Source organism: Leuresthes tenuis, unplaced genomic scaffold (assembly GCF_036924035.1).
Source record: "Leuresthes tenuis unplaced genomic scaffold, fLeuTen1.0.hap1 SCAF_7, whole genome shotgun sequence".
NCBI classification, from domain to species: domain Eukaryota; kingdom Metazoa; phylum Chordata; class Actinopteri; order Atheriniformes; family Atherinopsidae; genus Leuresthes; species Leuresthes tenuis.
Window position 1 is genome coordinate 18183537 of NW_027325361.1, and position 21860 is coordinate 18205396.

General features: G+C 41.9%; 3 protein-coding genes across 6 annotated transcripts; all 3 read right to left on the reverse strand.

Annotated features, from left to right (window-relative positions):
- Nucleotides 1-5123: 5123 nt before the first annotated feature.
- On the reverse strand, nt 5124-7023 carry LOC140311322 (transmembrane protein 275-like). Its single transcript, XM_072388707.1, has 2 exons — nt 6932-7023; nt 5124-6583 (listed from the first exon to the last, which is right to left on the reverse strand). The coding sequence occupies exon 2, from the start codon at nt 6540-6542 to the stop codon at nt 5991-5993; it is 552 nt and encodes a 183-aa protein (XP_072244808.1). The 5' UTR covers nt 6543-6583; nt 6932-7023; the 3' UTR covers nt 5124-5990.
- Nucleotides 7024-7507: 484 nt separating this feature from the next.
- mknk1 (MAPK interacting serine/threonine kinase 1) lies at nt 7508-14644 on the reverse strand. Of its 2 annotated transcripts, XM_072389652.1 has the most exons (14): nt 14484-14629; nt 13799-13861; nt 13255-13345; nt 13030-13128; nt 11915-12012; nt 11706-11785; nt 11540-11613; nt 11327-11431; nt 11184-11239; nt 10990-11085; nt 10688-10882; nt 9791-9955; nt 9611-9654; nt 7508-9441 (listed from the first exon to the last, which is right to left on the reverse strand). In XM_072389652.1, the coding sequence occupies exons 2-14, from the start codon at nt 13850-13852 to the stop codon at nt 9222-9224; spliced, it is 1377 nt and encodes a 458-aa protein (XP_072245753.1). In that variant the 5' UTR covers nt 13853-13861; nt 14484-14629; the 3' UTR covers nt 7508-9221. The 2 variants fall into 2 exon arrangements, with proteins under 2 accessions (XP_072245753.1, XP_072245752.1); XM_072389651.1 differs by having other exon boundaries at nt 11184-11431; nt 14484-14644.
- A 429-nt stretch (nt 14645-15073) lies between these two features.
- On the reverse strand, nt 15074-20358 carry mob3c (MOB kinase activator 3C). Of its 3 annotated transcripts, XM_072389653.1 has the most exons (4): nt 19775-20351; nt 17367-17954; nt 16229-16431; nt 15074-15432 (listed from the first exon to the last, which is right to left on the reverse strand). In XM_072389653.1, the coding sequence occupies exons 2-4, from the start codon at nt 17782-17784 to the stop codon at nt 15403-15405; spliced, it is 651 nt and encodes a 216-aa protein (XP_072245754.1). In that variant the 5' UTR covers nt 17785-17954; nt 19775-20351; the 3' UTR covers nt 15074-15402. The 3 variants fall into 3 exon arrangements, with proteins under 3 accessions (XP_072245754.1, XP_072245755.1, XP_072245756.1); XM_072389654.1 differs by lacking the exon at nt 19775-20351 and having other exon boundaries at nt 17367-17972; XM_072389655.1 differs by lacking the exon at nt 15074-15432 and having other exon boundaries at nt 16294-16431; nt 17371-17954; nt 19775-20358.
- Between the last annotated feature and the right edge of the window lie 1502 nt (nt 20359-21860).

Consider the following 21860-nt stretch of genomic DNA (forward strand, 5'->3'; position numbering starts at 1 on the left):
TGTGTATAAAATGGATTATTACCATCCAAAACGTCCCTGCCTGTCCTTGTTAACTGAGGAGGCAGCACTGAGCATGTGCAGGGAGCAGAGGAACGACACGGGGGGGGGCAAGGCTGAGTTGGAGAGAGTCGAAGTCAAATGTGTGTCTCTAAGTGAGTGTGCACAGGTGTGCGGTCTGCTCACTGTCTCCTCTCCAGGTCTCCCAGCGTACCTTCCTGTGAAATGATTTGGTAAATATGGAAAGGGGCCCCTAGGCCACACAGTCCCGGCCCCTCTTTAGGAGTGGATAATTGACTCCTTTTCCTCTTTGATAATTCATTGCTTGCATATGCCAGCTAATACATCAGCTGAAAACTGCCCTGGCCCTCATCTCCCTTGACACACACACACACACACCACTACCCAGAGGAATGAGCGGCTGTGCTGAAACTGAGCATAAAAAATGGGGATGACAAATGGGAGCACTTCTAGATCTATGAATGAATTATGTCTTCTAAATACCTTGAGCAGAGGCAACTGTCAGCCGGCGTCTATACTAATCTGGGACAAAATATGACCAGCTCTGTATTAAAAAGAAGGGAGCAGGGCTGCAAGAGAATGAGGCGAGAAATGAACGAGCAATCAGGCCATTAAAATGTGGTGTCTGATTCAGCTTTGGTGGACACTTGCACATTTATCATGAGATAGAAATATCCTTCCCTTTTGTCATTTTAATACGGCCCCTTCTATTCAAATAGATTAGGATTATTCTAACAGAACAGAGATATAATTTGTTTTACAATGACAGAGTCAGCACTCACAACAGTCAGTGGGAATTAGATGGAGCCGGCTGCTGTTTGGAGGGTGAGTTTGCAAACTGAAAAGACGGATAAAATTAATGGCTCTTCATTTCAAGGGCTGGGATGTTAAGCGTGTGTTCCACAACACAACAGAGGTGGAGCGGAAAGACAAATGGCTTGTACAAGATGCCACATCTTTGTATAAGAAGTTCAATCTGTGTGAGACACATTGGGTCACTCACCTGGTAATGATTATGTTCACATGGGGGGGAGGGAAGGTCAAAGACATGGTAACCTTGCTATTGTTCTATCTTCTGGTTATCTGGGAATGTAATGTATTACCTGTGGGAATACACAGACATAGCTTAGGCCGCAGGAATCATTGCATCCCCCTGAAACACAGGAGGCCCAAGGACGGCGAAACGTAGCCAGAGCACAGTTGGAGGCCATGATGCATTCAGGGCCTAAAGACTGCGGACACAGGAATCTATAACAACTCATCTGACAAAAAAAGAAACAAATAGATTCGTAACCTGTAGGAGTATGCATTTAAAAAAAGTTGAAGATGAGAATGAAAAAAGAAAAATTACAAGAAAAATATCATTAATTCCAAACCAAGCTAAATATAATTAGTTTCTTAAGGATCTTCATATAGTTTACATTCCCATTAAAACCAATGTGACACAATAGTGTCCCCATTACAGACTATCTAAAGCCTTAAAGATAGTTCTACTGTTTTCTCTGGTTTAGTTTTTCTATGTAAAAAAAGTTAATAAACAAAAGGAAAGACATTTTAAATGAACTACTTCTAACTGTAAGATTCCAGTCAGATTTAGGGTGAGCAAAGATCTGACTCCCCCCTCTTCATCAGATGAAAGGGAAAACACCTCTCTGGGGTTAAACTATTAAACTACTCTGGGGAGCGTTTTGGAGGCATGCGTTCACTTGTCCTGCTTGAGAGGAATGATCATTCTTCTTCTTTTTATTTTGAGCCAATGACAAAACATTTCTATCTTGTTGGGAGTGCTTTTGTCCAAGAATCGATTTTTAAATTAATTATTTAAATGTGCGTTGGGCAGTGCTCTGAATCGCCAACATCCAAACAAAAAAAATGAGCCAAAGTTCAACAGACTTGTAAAGTCAGTGCTAAACATGTGGTGGACCAAAACCTTACTAAAATACGTTGTCTGCTTTTTGTTCCCTTAATTGGTTGCCTGTCTTCTCTAGTGAGGAATGTGGGCGAAATAACAAATAACAATGAACAAATATCTCACTGTCCTCAGGTAAGTGAACTTTAAAGCTATAGTTTATACAAAAAATGAGACTTTTACCACCTTAAAACGTGTGCATGTTTAAATGACAACATTTTTCTCAAATTGTTGTTATTGTAATTATTATTTCCATAATCGCCCATTCTATGTCAAGCAGTGAGGAAAGACTACAATTATTTGAAATGGTCCATTTTTTTTACAAGGAGAACCTCTAAAGTGTCACAGCGTGTGACACAGTATTGGATTAAGAAATGTTATAATATATATTTAAATGCATTGGACAACTTTTTGGTTTTAAATTGAATATCAACACAAAAAGACGACACGAAAATAAAACAAATATTTCTTACCTCGAAATAAATGACCGTTTGCAACCCGAGTGTGAAAAATGAATGACGACACTGCCCCCTGGTGTTAGAATTTAACATTGCCACCCTAGGACCATACTCATTCCTTCCTGTTGTCTCAATTGGAGAATAATCTGACAAAATTGAGTTTATTTGAATTATTTTTATCAATTGAATGCAAAGCATAATTCTGACTAAAATAATCTAAAAATATTAGTAAAGTCAAGCATTGTAATGAATGCTCATTTTCAGCATTAAAAGAAACAAGAGTCTGTTTCTTCAGGATTTATAGATACAGGACAGTGACATTTCTGATAAGATAACCCGTGCTGCTTTCTCTCCACAAGGTGGAGTTGTAAGACTATAAGATAATATATATATACGTGTGTGTATATCAGTAGAGCTGAAATCTTTGTGTTTGGACGAAATGATGAAGTCTAGAATAATCAACTGAACTGTTGGACATCATTCGAGTTAATAATTTGATTACTGAACTTGCACTAATGGGAGCTATTTGCATCAAAGTAGTTGCCTACATAATAGGCTTTTGTGGATCACCCAGCTCTCAGTGGTACATGTGTGATTATGGGTCTTTTATTAACATAATTATATTCCGAAATCACTGCTTTAATGAGTGAGTTGGAGTTACATAAAGATTGCATCTCTAAATACAGCAGTTTTCTGTGGTTATCAAATATCAAGACAGTTTTCATTGCAAGTGGCCTTTTACAGATATACTGTGCGATTAATCAGAGGGAACAGACTGGTACAACCCCAGCGTTATGGAACAGATTTCTAGGACTATGCAATCACCATGAAAAATGTTAGAGTGAGGGGAAATAATCATGAATGCTCTTTATGTCCGTTTCTGTTCACTTTTCCATCTGAGTAACATCACTTGTTGAAAGACAGTCACGTTGCCAAGACTCCTTTCCTCTGTATCTCTGACTATGTTGACATACATACAGTGTGACTGAGTACACACCTTGAAAAAGCATAATCTGGTAAAGTATGACGTGAACATTCAGTGCCAGTCATGCCTCTTGTATCCTGCTATATAAACTATATGTATATATAACTCGTTGTGTTATTGTTGCAGTGTGAAGGAACTGCATGCAGCGTTACTGTGTTTCTTCCCAGTGAGGTTATTTTTACACTCTCCCTTTTGTTATTTTTTATGCATATTTTCTATTTGCCAGGAAAACCGCCAATTCTGTCCACAAATATTTCATATTTTTCATATATTTGATAAATATAAGATGATTTATGTTCATACAGAAGCAAGGAAATCCTTAACTTAGGTACAGAGATGCACAATTATATTGTCATCATCTGTATTAGCCTTTGGTTGTGATTATTGTCATTACCTGAGTGAAACTCATATTAGCTTGTTAAAGCTCAATAAACTAGTTTTGTAATATAGAATGAAGACTATATGTAATAGTATATGTTCCATGTTTTGTGTGTAAGTTGAAGTAGTGGCTCTTGTTTTATTCAGAGATTGTGTACATTTAAAAGCGAATCGTCATAATAAGGGTATGTAGATATCAGATTATATGATAAACAAAATTCATATGAAAAATCAAAAGTGAAATGGCTCCAATAACTTGTGATTTATCATAGATTTATCTCTAAGTTAAAGCTAAGATGGAAGCAGTTCATCCAAAATCCAAAACAAACAAAATATTTAATTGCTTCATTCCTCCTCCCCCTCCCCCTCACAGGGCTTCGGTTGCTTGAGGCACTCACATAGCGCTTTGTTGTGTCATTCTGGACAGTGGTTCTGATGCAGTCTAGGCTCCAGCCTCGCTCTCTCTGCATAGAGTGCAGTCTCAGGGTACCGGACTTGGGTTGAAACCCTCCATGCATCGCGAGGAGCTCTCTTACCCAGACATTGTTCTTCCTATTTAGCTGACTCCTGACCTACTGTAGGTACTTGGCTGTTTCTCACTTCCTTGAGACCTCTTCATGTTGCTATTTGCTTTTTGGCCTATGAGGCGTTTGTAGCTGTCCTGAACATCTGCTATGTTGCCTTCAGGTAATTCAAATGATGTGATCTCAAACAGAATATTCTTAGTAAGAAAAAAAGCTGCTCAGCTGCAGTAACCTACACACTTTTAGAGTGAACTGTTCTCAGAATGAATCCAATTGTGTCATCATTCGGAGCAGCACGACCTCATTACTAGTTTATTAAAAATGAGTTCAGGTTACCAAGACATGTCATCTCCCTTACACAAACACTATCAGTCACATTTCTGGCTCACTAGATAACTACAGACACCCACAGAGGCTGCCTGTGGCGCCTCATACAGCTTGACAAAAAAAAAAAAAAAAAAGACTCCAATAATTGCACGCAGCAGGTTTTATCATCTTTTCCAGCGGTTGAGTCGTGTGAGGCGATCACACGGTTGGTTTTGCTGTGTTTGTGGACAGCAGATGCGAAATGATGAGTAAACAGGGCTCTTGCCTAAGCTGGCAGTTGTTGGGTCAGATGCCAAGTGATGGGCAACATGTGCGGAAGGAGCTGTTTGCACTGTCGCCGCTGGCTTCTCTCAGATAATGAATGACTTACCCTTCCCAACCTGTGAGCCTTTATTATGTTAGCTGGCATGTGTGCTTTTGCGATTTTCATAGCTTCCCTGTGTGTAAGCTTAATTGTTTCTAACCACATTTTCCATACATTGCTGCTACAGTTTTAGTGAGGTTTATCAAGAGAAGCACAAACCTTTTATTCATCACTGAGTTGACTTCATTTACACAGCACAATAACACAGTGAAGATAAGACAGTGAGCACTTACTTGTTACACAGCTCATGGCTACGCTATCGCTCATCCCAGCTGATGCAAGCAAGTAGAAAAAAAGAGTCACAGATAACAAAGATGATAAAGTTTTGTGAGAAATTGTAGCAGCAAAGCGTACACAGGAACAGCTTTCACTACCCAGAGAGGCTTTGCTGGACACAGAGATCCTCCCTGCTCGCACACAGAGAGGCAACACTAACCACAGTCAATCTGTGGGGCATGAATACAGAAAAATCTGGGTTTTTTTTGTTTATTCTTACAGCAATAACAACACAGGCAAGCTGTCATCTCCTTTCCTCTTTTTGTCGCTGGTGAGATAAGGTTCATCCTGGAACAGAGCAATAAAGACATAATGATGTCCTATGTCAAAATAAACAATCCCAGGGGCCACATTTCAGTCTTCAGCAAAGTGGCCCAGTGGTACAGGAGACAATAAAAGCAAAAACACAAAGAAACAGGAAACACAACTGTTCTGTTGTTCTTTTCTGAAAGTTGTCCATGTATTTCCATGTATTTAAATACACTTAATAGCATTTTGGGAAATGTGGTTGCATTTTTAAATGCTGCTGTTTTCCACTCAGATGTGGTGTTCTCTGTTTCCTTTCTGTTCAACTGTTGTAAACTGCACCGCGGGGCCACCATACAAGAGTATCTGTCTGCTGTCACATGTTTGAGACTCGGTCCTGTCAGTTTCACCAGACAAAATCCATCCTGTAAACGGATCAACAGGCGTTCACTCAGATAGCCGGCTGCGGAGGGAAGGTCCATGCTACGAAGAGGAAGTGCTCTGATCACTCACAGATCACACTTGTTTTAACACCAGTGACACAGACGTCAGACACCTCTGATACTCGCTGCTCACCTGCTCCATCCTGACAGGAAGGTGGAGCGGCAGCGTCCCCTTGGCTGGTGCTGCACTCGTGAGAGGAGCTAAGCGAGTTGGTGGGGCTGAGCTGAACGGCCGTAGTGTCCTGCAGAGTGTGCTCGCTGGTCTCCATCTCAAAAACTGCTGTCCCCATCCCTATCAGCCCCCATTTCTCCCCTCCTTTGGCTTTATTAGCCATGTGGGCTGGAGGTCGTCTGCTGACCACACAGCAGGCTGTAAAGAAAGCCAGCGCTGTTAGTAGGAGGAGAGGCCCGATGACAATGGGGGGGTTGCCTGTAGGGATGAAAGTGCCAAAGGCGAAAGCTCCCACCAGGGTGATGTTGATTCCAGCTAGCATAATGCACAGGCCGCAGGCGCAGCACAGGGCCGGGGAGGGAAGGTTCTGGTGCCGCAGGGCATGCTGCTCTTGGATCCTCTTGGGAGCAGATGCCCTGGAGGTTTTATCAGGTGGTACCATGTCTCATCAGAAGCCACTGATCAGATGATGAGATGATGGGGCTGAAGGAGAGGACATATGAAGCTGAGCATATCTTCTAACTTTAATTTTTCAGAATTCATCAGTGGCTACAATTCTTCACAAGTATTTTTCATATGCTAATTTTATCAACAAAACAAAAAAGAAGAAAATTCTGAGCTAAACATCAACAACAAACGATTAGCAAAGTGATAAGTTACAAAGAACAAATGGCAAAGTGATGGGAATAAACAGTGTCTCTAAAGTGGGATTTGATAGTCACGTTGCCAGTTGTGCACAAAGAGGGAAAAAAATGACAAAAACAACAACAACCAAAAGCCTAAAAACAATCATTCACCACCATTGTTAAAACTAAAAGGTAAATCACTTACCTTTTATCAGACCCGTAATGCCGTTGGATATTTGATCGCGTTTCGTTTCTCCATCGTGCTCTTAGGAGCCTCAGGGTGGATGTGATCTCTTCCTCTTGTGAAGTGAAAGAAGAGCCAGCTGGTGCTGCGCTGCTGATCCCTGACCGCTGGGAGCGCTGTCGAGCCCGCTCCAATCAAACGCGGCTTATTAAGTTTAGCGTGTGGGCACGGAAACAAATCAACACCTCACACACTGAGGGAGGCACAGGCACGAATTTAACTACTTTTTAATTCGTTAAAAACCTATTATCTAATTATGAGAGAAGTTTGTCACGCAGGGCATTTTATGGTGTTCCATGCCTGAAATGAAAGCTCTCTCCTCTGCTCCCCAGATAATTTATCAAGAATACAGCATGTCAGAGGAAAGGTGTCTTTCCCCTCTGTGTGCAGCCTCTTCCCGTCCCTTTCCTATCCTCTAAACCTTCATTTCGTACAAAAGGACCTTTGAATCAAACCATTTTAACTCTGATGGGTGAACAGCTGGCAACAGATGACAATTGTCTGAAATTATGTAACACAAATAAGACAAGAGGTAAGATTTTATTTATTCTTTTTATTGAGAACACAGCATGCCAATGAAATTGGCTCCACATATTAGAGCTTTATGCATAGGACCCCTTTAGGGCCTAGTAGGACTCCCTAATTGCAAACCAATTACTGCGTCTTATTTGCTGCCATTACAAACTGACAGTGGAAACAAGTTCTTTTATGATTCATAATAGGAGAGCAGCAACATAACACGGCCGTTTCCTGATGTAGTCTCTGAGCAAATCTCTCCCAGTTCCTGCCAGCCTATGAATGCCCGTTGTTGCTATAGGGATGAGTGTCCATGGCAACAGTGTGAACTAAGGTTTAACACAAAGTTAACAGTATTAAGGGAAGTGGAGCTGATACATTGCCATAAGCGATCCCATTAAAACACAGACCACGGATCCACAAGTGATGAAACCAACTAGAAAAATCATTTTAAAAAAATAAAGTTTAAGATCTCAAACTTGATGAACTAAAAAAAAATCTAGGACAGAGGATCCTTGGCTTGGTTCGTTCATCATTCTTTTCCTTGGCACGTTCACTGAACCACAAATACAAAACGTAATACAAACACTCTTATAAAAATAAATCCCTCCATTCACAGTATAGAATCCTTTTTTCCCCTCACCATCAAGAGTAACGTCAGCAACAGACACGTCCCTTCGCGTCTCCGCAAACTACCTAACAAGCTAAAACTAAAATCGGCCAAAACGCGACACCGAATCACTAAGACGATAAGAAACTTAGCAAGTCGTGTTGGATTCGTGGGGCAAATAAACTGAAATCCAACGACGACTGCCGTTACCCCTAAAAAGGGAAACATGAGGTGTCAAAATCACTTTGCTCTACCAAGACCTACAAAACATTTTTCTCCCCCATTTAGGTAAACTAAATAAAAAAAAGCCTATCTTAAAGTACTTTAGTGCTACAGGTAGCTTGTGTTGAAGCGAAAGCTAGATACACATATATATATATATATATATATATAGTAAATGCTTCAATATCCCTTCTCACCTCTGAACCTTTGCTTAGTTCTACCTGTGCTCTCAGGCAAGTCATGTGTAGCTTAATGTTAAATGACTTTAGCAGGTAATGTATCATCCATTTCTATCCGTTAAATACATCCACACACCTCAAATTACAAACACATACATACTAAAAAAATAAAAACTAAGATCAGCCTTTTTTTTCTTTTTTTTATATCAGTAACTTAAGAATTACTATAAACCATTTCACAGCTGCACGATAAGACAAATAAAATCTACTGAAATAAGAAAATATTGCAATTGCACAGCTGTCTTGCGCCTCTAAAACGCTGTTTTGGTAATGATATGTTTTTAAATAGGAACTGCTGGAATTAAGAGAGGTTTGTGTTGTTTTAGATCATCATAGGCTGAATAAATAAATCTGTGAATACTTTATATTCATTTGTAAAAGCCAAAGCTATTCTCCCAAGATATAGTCTTTGTTTAAAACTCAGACGGCTTAAAAGTGTTTTCGATTAAGGGGGATGGAAGCGGAGGATTAACTGTCCCTCTGGTGCTCCTGCTCGGTCTAGATGATGAGATTACTGGCCATGTAGAGGAGCTTTAGCACCAGAAACGGTTGTAACTGTGGTACTGTGTACCTGATCTTACGAGGTGTTCCTGTAAAAACAGAAATGCACCCAAAAGGAGCAGGCGGACGCCGAAATTAAGTCAGAAAAACATGACGAGGTCTGTCAGGCTGCAAAGTCGTCGGAAGCTGGCGCAAAATCCCTGCTGCGGAGAGCATTGGACTGAGCCCGTCTGCGGGCCAGTCTGGAGTTGGAAGGAGGCGAAAGCCTCATGGAGCAAACGATGGCCCCGACGTCCTCCTGCTGCTCGTCGTGCTGGGATAGCTGCCGGTTGAAGGCGATGGCTTCTGCTGCAAACTGGGTCAGGTCTTTGGTGCTGCTGTTCCTACACCAAGAGGAGGCAGAGCATGTAATGAGAGACCCATCTACCCACTCCAGAGGCACATTTTCTCAATGCTGCCCCTAATGAGTCTCCTTCCTTAATGAGACTTTGCCTCCTCGATTTAAAATGCACCATTTTCGTTTGAAAGCATGTACAAACTTGCAAGACAAACCTCTGTAGAACACGAGGAGTTGGAAGACCTCTCTCCGGGGCATTCTGTAGGAAAAACAGAACAATTTACTCAAAGTTTTAAATAACACATAAATTATCTATTACAGGGGAAGCAAACATGATCAGAGTAACAAGTACAAAACAGCTTTACTGGTGCAAAAAGACTTAATGATTAACCCACCCCTTGCACCCAAGGGTGCTTGAGGACCTGAGCAGCACTGAGGCGCAGAGTGGAGTCCCGGACCAACAGCTTGGATATGAGATCCTTGGCACCATCTGTGATGTGAGCCCAGTCTTTGTCCGGAAACTCGTACTTGCCCTGCTGGATGCTCTCAAACAGGTGACTCTGTAGAGACAACGTCGTCCGTCAGCGTCTCTGTGACATAAACACCTCCTGGACATCACAGTTAGAGCCCCTGAATGTCAGTGAGCAGCCTCTGAAATGAAAGCTGCTAATAACCAAGAGCTGAAACGCATTCCGACTACACAAAAAAACTGTTGAGGAACGAAGCTCGAGTCTGACAATACCTTGACTTGTCGAGTCAACCGTACGAAGGTAAGTGATATTTGGTTTGCTATCAGAGAAGACGAGGAAAACCAGAAACTACTCACACCAACAAAGCTGAAGACGACTTATTATCGATGCACCCTAACCACTTCAGGTTATCTTTCATCATCAGTCTATTGTGAAGATAACCGTCAGTTTTTGCTGGTTGGGTTTTTATTGATGTATTGATAAAAATTGGGCAACGCATGCATTCCTCAGACTGTGCTGGACTTGAACAAACTGCAGCCTCATTCTTGCTTCCTCTATCAGGCTCTACTCTCTCATCCAGGAATATGAGTGAGGCCGATTCGAAAGGATTTGGCTGGTGCCATTACAATACCAAACCAGGTTCGTGTTAAACGACCCCTCTTCTTCAAAGCTGAATAACTTAACTTCGAGTTCCACGGCTGCAGCATGATGACAAACAGCAGCAGCATGAAGGAAGCGTAACCTGCTCGGTTCTCACAAGCCCCATACGATGTCTGGGTTAGGTCGGAAGCCTATTGAACGAGATGAACACGGCTAGCGTACCTGGCACGCTCGGCACGCCTCTCCCCGGTCCCAGCCGCAGTCGGTGCCACAGTGGCCTGTGAAGGGGGGGCTCCCACTCAGCAGGATGTAGAGGATGACGCCCAGACTCCACAGGTCGCAGCGCTTGTCGTAGAAGGAGGCCTCATCAGTGAACACCTCCACTACTTCTGGAGCCATGTACTCTGCTGAGCCACACTGAGAGGGTGGAGAGAAGTCTTTTATTTCAAAACACACAAGAACCAAGTGGGCGCTTTGAATCGTTTTAGGCGTGTGTGAAAAGTCTCGTGTCTGTGCTCGGTTACCGGTGTGGTGAGCTCTGGAGTGGTAATGGGGGTACAAGCACTGCTGAGCTTGACTCCACTCCCCAGATCAAAGTCACAGATCTTTACTGGCGACACCTGTGTGGAGAGATGGAGGAAACACACACACACGTTTCATACCGTCTATACCTTAAGGGATAACTAATATCCTTCTGAAAGCTGTAAGTGCCACTTACCTGATCGGTGTATTCGCAGAGTATGTTTTCCAGTTTAAGGTCTCTATGGGCGATTCCTGTGGAAAGAACAAAGAAAAAATATAAACAAATCAAAGCTCGTCTCTTTGGGCTTTGGTAAAATGGTTGTTTGGAAGCCGACTTACCCTTTGTGTGTAGAAAGTCAAGAGCTTGGGCAATGTCCCTGACTACTTTACTGGCCTCCAGTTCATCAAAGTGCTTTCGATTCTGGATGTGTGTAAGAATGGAGCCTGTAAGCAGAGAAAAAGGGATCACCTTCTGCAATCTTCATTTACACCCAGTCATCCGAAAAAGAGAAGCTGGTTGAATGTGTGCAGACAGTATTTATCCAAACTTGCCTCCGCGCAGCTTTTCAAACACCAAATAAAAGCAGGAGTTGTCCTCAAAGAACTGGATCAGCTCCAAAATGTTTCTGCAGAAAGGTATTTCGAGCCGCTTAGAATCTGTATCTGCGATGTGCTCATTTCAGTGAAATAAAACAATGGTCAGCCTGAATGTCCTCACTTGTTTCCTTGACACTGGTAAAGAGTCTCCACTTCTCGAAATACCCTGTTGCGGCTGTGCCCCGCACTCTTTTCAATGATCTTTGCAAGACAAAACAAAGAAACCAGGATTAGTCGTCTCCTCCTCCTTTTTTCTTTTTCTTTTTTAAATTTCAGTTAAATATAAACGCCTGGTTTAAATGCCTAACAGCAATAAGCGTCCTTACGCACCTTCACAGCAAACTCTTGACCATTCTGCAGACTCACACATCCTTGAACTTTGGCGTATGCTCCCTGACCGAGTACCTCGTCTGTCAGTTTGTAGAGATCTGGAGAAAATGTCGCATGAGTTTGCCGCTGAGGTTTATCAAGTGGAAAAGAAAGATAACACTGTCCTGCTTTTGCACACACTGCACGACTCTGGCTGAATAAATAGTTGAATAAATAGTTGGATACTTGAATTAAGAGTTTCATTTGCAGCAGCATTAAAACCAATTTCACCATCTTTGTTGCCGCTGAGACGTTCCCCTACAGTTCCTCCTCTCACTGGCAGCTGAACACAAACACACGCAGCACAGAGCAGCTGCTGTCAGCAGCATAAAACTAACCCAACATTGTTTTAGTTGTCCCAGTGGCTTAGAAAAGCCTAATTGTGTGACCATTTTAGGAGATAACTGTAACTGTGTATACAGTGGTGCACCAAGGAAACTACAAAATAGGCCAAGTTTTTTGTTTTTTTAAATAATGGCTATCACACTTCTTATGAAACCCCAGAGGGACGCTAGAATATGCATGTGTTTTGAGTGAGTGAGAGACTGGGAGCTCATGCCAGCCTGTCTCAGTCATAACAACTCGAAGGGGAACAACTGAAACCGCGCGGCTCGTAATTTATCTGTGTCCATCTAGTGAACAGCGCATTGCCCTCTCGTATAGCTCCGCACTTCGCTGTCGCCTCATTTTTCATAAAAGAAATCGCTCAGACCCGCCTGTGCCAAAAATGACGATAAGTCGTACAAACTGTAGGTAGAGATCTGCTTCCGACATGAAACGGTCGCACAGTTTATAAAATAACATACATCAAAGCATCCAACATAAAGATATGAAAGACGGAGGCTGTTCGGGTGCCATGTACCACTGTCACAGTGGCCCAACATTCGCAGAGATAACCAGAGCGCTGATTCCACCACAAACTTTAAACACCGGACACTTGAAGGCAACGTGACGCAATGTGTGTGCAGCTCATATGTTGCGACACTGATGAGTTGACCAAAAAAAAAAAAAAAAAAACGGAAGAAGACACACAACCCGTAAAATTCTTGTATTGTGACAGCGAGTTTCAGCCTTACCATCAAAAGTGCCGGTGGAGCTGTCTGTTGCTCTAGTCCTTTTCTTCTTCTTTCTTTTTGCTGCATCTGGGATGTTTACTGGCTGGCTGGCCTCGACCTCTGGAGCAGCACAGGGATATATAACGAATTTGTTAAAAAATATAACATAATAATAATATAATACTCAAATATAATAATAATATACACAACTCAAAGATGCTGTGACAAATAAGCTTGCCGGTGTACCTGCTGGGCCTTGGGAGAAGTGCTGTCTTCCCTCTGTGGTGTTCCCATTGTCCTGGGTGTCCCCTCCTTGGCCCATAGCCAGGGAGTTACCCTGTGACAGAAAGACGGAGGCCGCATGGGAGGGACGGGGGGAGGGAAAGTGCGAGAGTAGCCAGAGATCAGGTGGTGGTACGGCAGAATTCTCCCGCTTTGGACTGATTGTTAAATACTGATAAGTAAGCACTGTGCACTTTTATCAAAAGAGCCTCTATTGATAGAACACCATTCTCTAAAAGTCATAACCATGTAGGTTTTGAAATTGAAGAAAGAGATTGTATCCCATAATAATGACAATCTTTGTCATTCTCTTTCCCTTGTGGCAGCCTGCCATAACAGAGGGCTGATGAGAAAACAGGAAACACCATTACGGGCCTTATCTCACCCTGGACATTACCAGAAGCATTTACGCAACATTTGACAGTGTGTGAACTACTTTCTGGCACCTTGTTATCCTCTACCTTGTGTCAGGAAGTGAAATCAGGGGTAATAAAGGAGCATATCAAACCTGGAGAGAATGCTGGATGGTTTGCAGCTCCGTCATCACGCTGTGCCTCACCATATCTGCCAACTGAGAGTACATCACAAAAATATTCAGTCAGGAAACCACTGCAGAGACTCCAATATATGTAAAATAAAAAAAGTTTTTAAAACTCGCACAAGGTGGTGGTGACTTTGAGCTACTATAAACATACCAGTGTCACTCACACGTACGTCACTTGGAGTGTACCAAAAAGTAGTTTCGATAATACATTTCTTAATCATGTCATTATTTTGTGGCAAATTTAGTTTGAGTTTGGCTGTGGTCAGTGAAAAACCAAGAAGTCCATATACTATACAGTTTAAAATGTGTAGGTTTTAGCCTCATAGCAAGTAAAGGTTAGCGAAAGAATTGGAAAAACCAGATGCTCAACAATAATCGACTTGCTCTTAACATAAGAAATTATATTTAAAAAATCCACCGTTATAATGACAGAACAATCTGTAAAAGACTCGCAATGAGGCCAGTGTCAGCGTTAGCTGCTATCTGTGGAAAACCAGCATATGTTATTGTCGTTAGCCTTAGCTGGCTAACTAGCTAGCTAGCATTTGCCGCTTGTCCTATCGATAAATATCTTTTTTGCTTGTCTGCATTTCGATACTGATCAAACAGCGTCTACATTAATCTATAAGTACAAAAAAAACCCTCAAACCTGGGCTCCACACCAGCCAAATCCCTTCTTGTCACAGTCTCTGCCAGCTGATGTAAGCTCCCATTACCAACTGAGATCAATCAGTCAGACAGCCAATGACGCACAGGGCGCGAAACACATCAACAGACGTTAGCCCCGCCTTCTTCTGCATTTTTCTTACTCCCATTGGTTTGGAAGCAGGCAACCAATATCACGTCACTTGGCTTGAGCTGCTGCCACGCCCCCTCCACGTAGCGGGGAATTTTGTTGCATGATGATGACCTTTATTTACACTCGTGCATTCATTTAACAGGTTTCACAGGTCAGGTCAGCATTGATAGTAGGCACGACTCACACCACAAATATCCTTTGATAATTATTATTATGATAAGAACTACATAATAATAATATGAAATAATAAGAGGCATTCTAATCATTATTATAATAGTTGTTCTACTTTATCCAGTCTAACTCAGTTATATACTGAGGGTTTCCAGCTTTTAAACTCCCTGGTGAGTGACGGCCTTATTAGGCTCTCTGAGATGTACATTTTTATGTCCATTTAAAAGAAAAACGAAAAGCACATTATGTAAAATGCAAACTCACAGTCATCACAGTAATCAAGCACTGTATTTCAAAACATATGAAGATCAAACAAATATGCACGGACAAGAGGAAAATCAATAAACATGTACAAGAAATGCTGGCTGGTGACATAAACCGATACAGAGAAGTATAAAGGCATCACACCACCATAATGACTGTAGGCAAAATCTTCTGTGACGGTACAGCGCCACCATCGGCAGAAAAGTGGTTATGCTTAGAAAACCACTCATACAAATAGATACAAAACTGTTCTTTGGAGTGTTTTCAATCTGATGTTTTCCCACGAGGCTCAGATAACGTCATAATGTAAACTCCTTTGTTGATATGGTTCTGTTCAGTTGCATATCTTCTCTGTCATCTCTCTCTGCAGGAAAAGGAAACAATGGACGAGTTAACACTTTCTATACGTACCTTGTATTCGCTAAGATGTGAAATTCAACTTTCGATATGAGACATATTATTTCTTGTTGGCGAAAAAAGAACTTGCTGTTCCTCTAAAGTCAGCAACAACAAAAAAAGAACTGCCTCACGAACTGAGGGAGGACCAATAAAACATAGTCTGTTTACATAATTTATGGTCTCACATAGCGCCGACAGAAATGTCTAATTTGTACTTCACTTTGTGGGAGGAATTACAAAGCATAGGTGTCACGATGATGATAAGTGAAGCTGTTTACGAGTGCTAAGAGAACAACCCTCCATCGGCTCACATGCGATAGAGGTCCTTTTGTTGGAAAATAGCAACAACTAAGCAAAGTCTTTCCTCATAAGAGGACTTCACAAAGTCAGCAAATTCTCTTATGAGGCCTGTTGCTTCTAACCGAAAGATTTTCCTCAAAGCAGTTAACGAGTTTCTTTTATGATGGAAAGTAGAGCAGAACAAACAAAGTCCATTCCCACTATCATAAAAAAGTGGATGGAAAATTATTATTCTGGGAGGAACACATTTCATGTGTTGCACCCCCACAATGAGGCGCAATGATTGTTTAGTCTGGGTGGAAAATTGCTGTTATTTTCTTTGCTTCGTATGTGCTTAACCCCACCTAGCATGAACACAAGGTTAGAAATGACAGCTGAGTTATGAGAGTGGAACTGATAACAGCTTTCTCATGCCCCAACAACACTTCAACTTCACACCTGAGGTCACATGGACGACTCACCAGGGGCTCCAATTCAGAGTTTTCAATGAGGTTGAACTCTGAGATGAAGTAGTAGTAGTGTTTGTAACAGGTATTGATGTGGGCTTCGGCGCCCATACTGCAGATGCTGTCAAAGTGATGAATATAAACATGAACAAACACCCTGAAGAGACGGCTCAGGATCTTCTTGCACACCTGCTGGAAGTTCTTGGGGAAAGGTACACCTAAAAAGAGGTGTGGGGGGGGGGGGGGTATGAAAGGACATCCACAAGAAAAGAATCTCATTAGATTGAAGATGGAACCTAATCTCGTTCAATACTTGAAATATTGTCAGTAATATTCAGATTTCCCATCAACAGCTTTGATATTGCAGTGAGAGGGGAACGATCTCCTTTTAAGACTGTCTGAACAGATGACAGATATGATCGATTCAGTTGGGGAACTTGTTGTCATTTCAACTGCTACGTCGATGAATGCAGACACAATAGAGACGAGGTAGGATCTATAACATCATACGCCGTTGTATCCTATGATGTAATTCATAAAATAACATCTTAGCTGAAGTATACACGAATGCCCTGTTAGTAATATTTCTAAGTAAAAGTGCTATACCCCAAAGGGTATGTGGAGTTATTGTTTAATTCTTTTACTGATTAAAGAAAACACAAAATGCATCAAGTACAAAAAGGGCTATAAGGATTATTGTACTCTTGCAAACTACCACGGGTCTTACTCTTCCTCAGGTTTGTGGGAGATAGTGACTACATTGAGCAAAGGGAGCTGAAATGATAGGAAATAATTGCCAAGAGTTCATGAGTAGAATTGTCCCTACACTGGTGCTGACACTGGGCCACTTTGACTTGAGTGCAAACTTGAGCTATTTCTCCCTGGTGCAGGGAATTCTCACCTCTTCATCTGTTAATTGTCAGATCTGTCACTGAGATAAAATAATGGCACCGCTATCTACTTTCCTCAAAATGTCAGCATCGTTGTCTAATTAACCTCTTATAGCATTCGATTAGAGAATAGCTGAAAGCTTAATTAAGGAGAACAGTACTGATGCAGCACCACATCACTGTGGGTAACTCTCAATCATTCCTAAGGTTGTGGACTCATTAAAAGCCCCAAATAGCTTCATATATACATTCCTCACACACACCTACTCTGGTGGGGAAGATGTCCTCGTTATTGATGAGCGACTCTATCCAGTCCATCAGTAGATTCATGTATTTGAGAGCCGGCAGCTTGGTGGGTTTTTTGTAGTCTTCACCATCCTGCCATCTGTACTCGTACCTCAGTCCCCCCGACATGATGGGACACGTTCGCTCTGTGCAGTACTCGCTCATGGTACCATAGATCAGGTTGATCCTGTTAAAGAAATCCACCACATGAACCGCTATCCAGTCGTTGAGGTTCTCTCCCTCCGGCAGCTGAACCACCTTCCTCAGGTCCAAGCCCGACTTCAGCGAGGCTTGGGCCTTCTTGTAGAGTTCGAAGCGCTGCGTGCCAGGCTCAAACCGCTTCCTCGGCCTGAATGTTTTGTCTTTGCTGAACACTTGTCCGAGACACAGCGCCATTGACTCAGTCGTTTCCCCTGAGATAAGGGGAGAAAAGGCTCTCCAGAATAATAATTAGGTTTGAGGCAGATAAAGCAGGGGAAACCGTCCGGTTGAAATCGGGTCGCAGGGGTCAGCGTCTGTCATGTGAAGATTGCAGGGAGGCCTTGCTTTAAGTTGGTGGGACGTGTCTGTGAAAGAGAATAACAACGCGTTAGTGATCCTTGTCCTGTTCATTTACAAGTTTAATCTGTCAGAATGAAACCGAAAAAAAAACCCACAGAAAAATGACAAACTACAAATGAAACCCTCAGACTGGACTGTTTACAAAAGAAGAAGAACACATCGAAACCAAGTCAAAAATGTTAACATGAGTCATGTGGGTCTGGTGCAGTACTGCAGATTACCGTTCCCATGTAATATGGTTTAAATGTTTCTCTGTCAGCACTATAAATAGCAAACTAACCCCTCAGAGAGGACAAACCAAAATGTGCCCTTAATGCCTCTTCTGGTCTGTGACCAACATGATCTTATCACAAGACTTTCAGTGGAACCCATCGTTAAAAATAGTATCAATTTTCTGGAGCAAGAGTCAAGCCCCTCGAGTCAAATTAGATTGAAAGAAAATAAAATAATTCAACATGTTGATACACTGCAGACTGATCAGTTATTAGAACCACAAGGAGATAAATGTGAAACTGAAATGATTCCAGCACGGTAACGGGTAAAAAAAAACAAGCTAAACTAATGGAAAATAGACAACCAGTTTGTTCTCTGAGACAAAATTGTGAAGCAAAAAAAAATAGACGCTTCCCATTCTTCTGGTTTTTCTATCCTTTCTATCCTTCCGGCAGTTCCTACAATATATGTTAATTAGGGACATAACATGAGTTTTGTGAGCCAGTGATTAAGACTGTTATATATATATATATATATAAAAAAGCATTTATATTTCACATTAAGATGATAGTGGCAGTTTAGTTGGAGAAAATCGAGGTTTTATGAAATTGTTTTCCAACAGTAGCGCGTTTTACATCAGTGCCTTGAACGCACGTGTTGCCTCCACAGATTTGACACAGTCACATTCAAGACTGCGGTTGCAACACGATACTATATCCGCATTTGTGTCTCATGTCCCATTTTGAACAGCAGGTCACCCCATTTCCTGTGGTTGCTCTACTGTGACCTAAAGAAACAGAAGTTTCTGTCTCTCCATAATCATCTGTTGACACACCATAGACCAAACACCGATGCTGGTTTTTATTGTGAGCTTTTGTTGACTCATTTCCAAAAGTCACAGTCCAAAGACATGTTCGGTGTTTGTTAAGCTTAATTTTCTGTAAATTTAAGTTCTGTTCTGTGAGCCAACAGTGATCAACTACAATGCAAACAGCATCGACCACGGTGTGCCTGATCTGAAAACTCACCGCTGGGGGAGCATGAATACGTGGTCATGAGATAGCGCTATGCTCATAACAAGAGGGCATTTTGGGGAGGCACAGTTACAGAGATTTGTAATGACTCGGAGAAAGGAAAACACAGAACACTTCAACTTGAGAGTGAAAGACAAGTCAGCTTTATTGATGCAGCACTTTTAGGCAGACATTGAACCCAAAGCGCTACACAGAGCAAATGTAAGACCTAAAAAAATCACAAAGGCAGGGGAATGGGAAAAAATGTCAGAAATGACTCGAGCAAAGGGTGAAGCAATGTGGGTCAAAATGACATAAGTTTTGATCGTTTTCGTCTCTCTGCATGCCTCGACAGCCTCAGGCTGAAGCGTGTCTGATCGCGTACTGTGAGCCTGTGGCAGAGCCTCCGGTGCATGCTTCTTGTTTTTTATTTCATGGAATTTACCACTGACGCCACACACGAATAAAACTCCTTTTTTCAAATGCAAAAGAAAATAGCAGCTCACACAGACAGCGTTCGGGAACCAGATTAAAAAAAAAAGGGGGAAAAAAAGGAGGAGTTGGAGATGACAGAATGGAAAAAGCTCTCTGCACCGTACCTGACTGAAATCCTAGAGTGGAGAGTTTTGGAATGTGGCGGAAAGTTGTGGGAAGTTCAGTGATAAAAGCTCACTGTGGTTGTCTGCTCCAGCTGTTCTGTCCCCTCTAGTTCACCTAAAATCTTCTCTCTGCGTTGGTCATCGACTGTCCGAGAGGCTCCAACTTCACTCAGCAGCACAGACAACACAGTAAAAGGAGAAAAAATGTGTTTGGCTTCTCTTCCTGTGAATGATGTCACATCCTTACTTTGTCTACTGGGCTCTGCTGTTTATGTGAGTGTGTCCGCGTGTGGGTGTGTTTCTGGAGAACCTACAAATTGAAAGAGAAGAAGGGCTGGAAAAAAAAGGCCTCCCCAAACCCAGACTCTGCCCCTTCCTCCTTGATGCTTTTTTTCTCTTCTTCTTCTTCTTCTTCTTCTTCCTTGTCGTCCCATAAGCAGAGCAGCCAGCTCACCAAAGCCCAGCCCTCTGGTAAAGGTCCTGAGAAAACAACTCCTTTTCTTGAGCCACATGTAGGACAGAGGGAGTGACAGATCCCTCAAACATTTTTTGGTGTCTTGCAGTCCACATGGCCATCTTTTCTTTTCTTTCTTTCTTGAGAGGTCTCAATAACATGTCATTAACATTCTTGGCCCTATAAAGACATTGTTGTTAAACTCCCAGCATTCCTTTAAATAGAAAAGTGCCACTCACCACCACATCTCTAAAAGCCAAACAAGGGGTGTCAGAAACCGTCTACTTTCTCGTAGCCCCAGGGGCTCACTGTTCTCAGGATAGCTCTCTGTTCCCTTTGTCTTGACGTGAATGAGTGCCACTGAAGTGTGGAGGGTGTCTGTTTCTCTGCAGTAAAATGAAACCCAGCCTGGAAATAGAAGCCCTCCGAGCTCATTGTGAATGGATTCCCTCCTTTTTGGGAGGGTCAAAAGTGTGGATATACACGTAGGCTATAAGGTGAGCTAACTGCTTGAGCTTCAAGTTGTTGTCTCTGCCATGTCTGCAGTATAATCACACAAACTGAGCTCAAAGATTCATGTTTAATCGAAGAAAGGAAAGATGTAAATGGATACACATTGCATCTATGCATGCATATTATATATAGTCATATATCGTCTGTGGATACTGATACTTAGTATAAAATGAATGGGTTTGTGTGTCCAAACTTTTCACAAGTACAGCATATTACCTGATCTATTGCCCGGCTTTGTTTACTAAAAACTGGTACAAAAAAATTTAAAAAATAGAACATGTGATGTGTTGCACTAATCCAATACATCCACTGGGGGTCACCATGATTGTAATTAAAGGATTTGTTTGTGACACTCAATGGCCTGGGCGATCAGGAAGTGAGCAGTAAGAGGAAAAACCTTTTTCAAAGCAAACAGGTGATACACTTTGCACATTTCAATCTGGGTAGGAAGTGGTTGAACGGCCAACTACTGTGCCATCTATCCTGTAAATAAAGTAGCCTCAGGATAGGTGGAAGGGGCCAGGTTACATTACCGCTATTATACTCCTACAGCACTGTAACAAAGAAAACGTCTTCTAAAGAGCAAAACAAAAAGGGACTACTTGAAATGAGTTTATGAGTAATTTAGGATTTTTGTCTTTGTTGAGCTGATTTGGGAAGTTTCTTATAAACTTTTTTCTTAGTGTGAAATGAAGTAAAAGCTCAAAGTTAACGTGCCAAGACCCTTGGCTTTGTTGAATGAGTGCGCAGGGGTAGAAACTGTATTCAGCGTCATATTCATAATGTGTTCAATGTTCTGAAAGGAGATGGCCACGATACAAAGATTTTCAGTTTCGCTCGTCTTTGAAGAATTTTATGTGTGGAACAGCAACGTGCACTAAAGTGGACTAAAGGTGCTAAATGCACATCTTAAACCAATCATTTAGAAAGGTTAGTGGACTTCAGAAGGTCAGCAACAAAGTTTATCATTTCAGGCCAAAGGATTTAAGCAGAATATACTTAGACTTGTAATCATAAAACATATATAGTTACCAGAAGTTCATTCAAAAGATATCCAGTGACTCCACCAGATGCCAGGGTGATATGTCACAACAAACAAACCATGCTATTTACATTGTC

What these genes read in the sequence shown, in the direction of transcription:
- LOC140311322 (XM_072388707.1), bottom strand. Translation starts at nt 6,542, where the DNA reads ATGGTACCACCTGATAAAACCTCCAGGGCATCTGCTCCCAAGAGGATC.
- mknk1 (XM_072389651.1), bottom strand. Translation starts at nt 13,852, where the DNA reads ATGGTGAGGCACAGCGTGATGACGGAGCTGCAAACCATCCAGCATTCT. An exon ending in CCATCCAGCATTCTCTCCAG is followed by an intron (nt 13,346 to 13,798) that starts GTTTGATATGCT and finishes TTTCTGTCACAG; the next exon opens with GGTAACTCCCTGGCTATGGG. An exon ending in AGGCGTGCCGAGCGTGCCAG is followed by an intron (nt 9,956 to 10,687) that starts GTACGCTAGCCG and finishes TTGTCTCTACAG; the next exon opens with AGTCACCTGTTTGAGAGCAT.
- mob3c (XM_072389653.1), bottom strand. Translation starts at nt 17,784, where the DNA reads ATGGCGCTGTGTCTCGGACAAGTGTTCAGCAAAGACAAAACATTCAGG. An exon ending in CATCTTCCCCACCAGAGTAG is followed by an intron (nt 16,432 to 17,366) that starts GTGTGTGTGAGG and finishes ACCTCTTTTTAG; the next exon opens with GTGTACCTTTCCCCAAGAAC. An exon ending in ACTCTGAATTGGAGCCCCTG is followed by an intron (nt 15,433 to 16,228) that starts GTGAGTCGTCCA and finishes CTTTTCCTGCAG; the next exon opens with AGAGAGATGACAGAGAAGAT.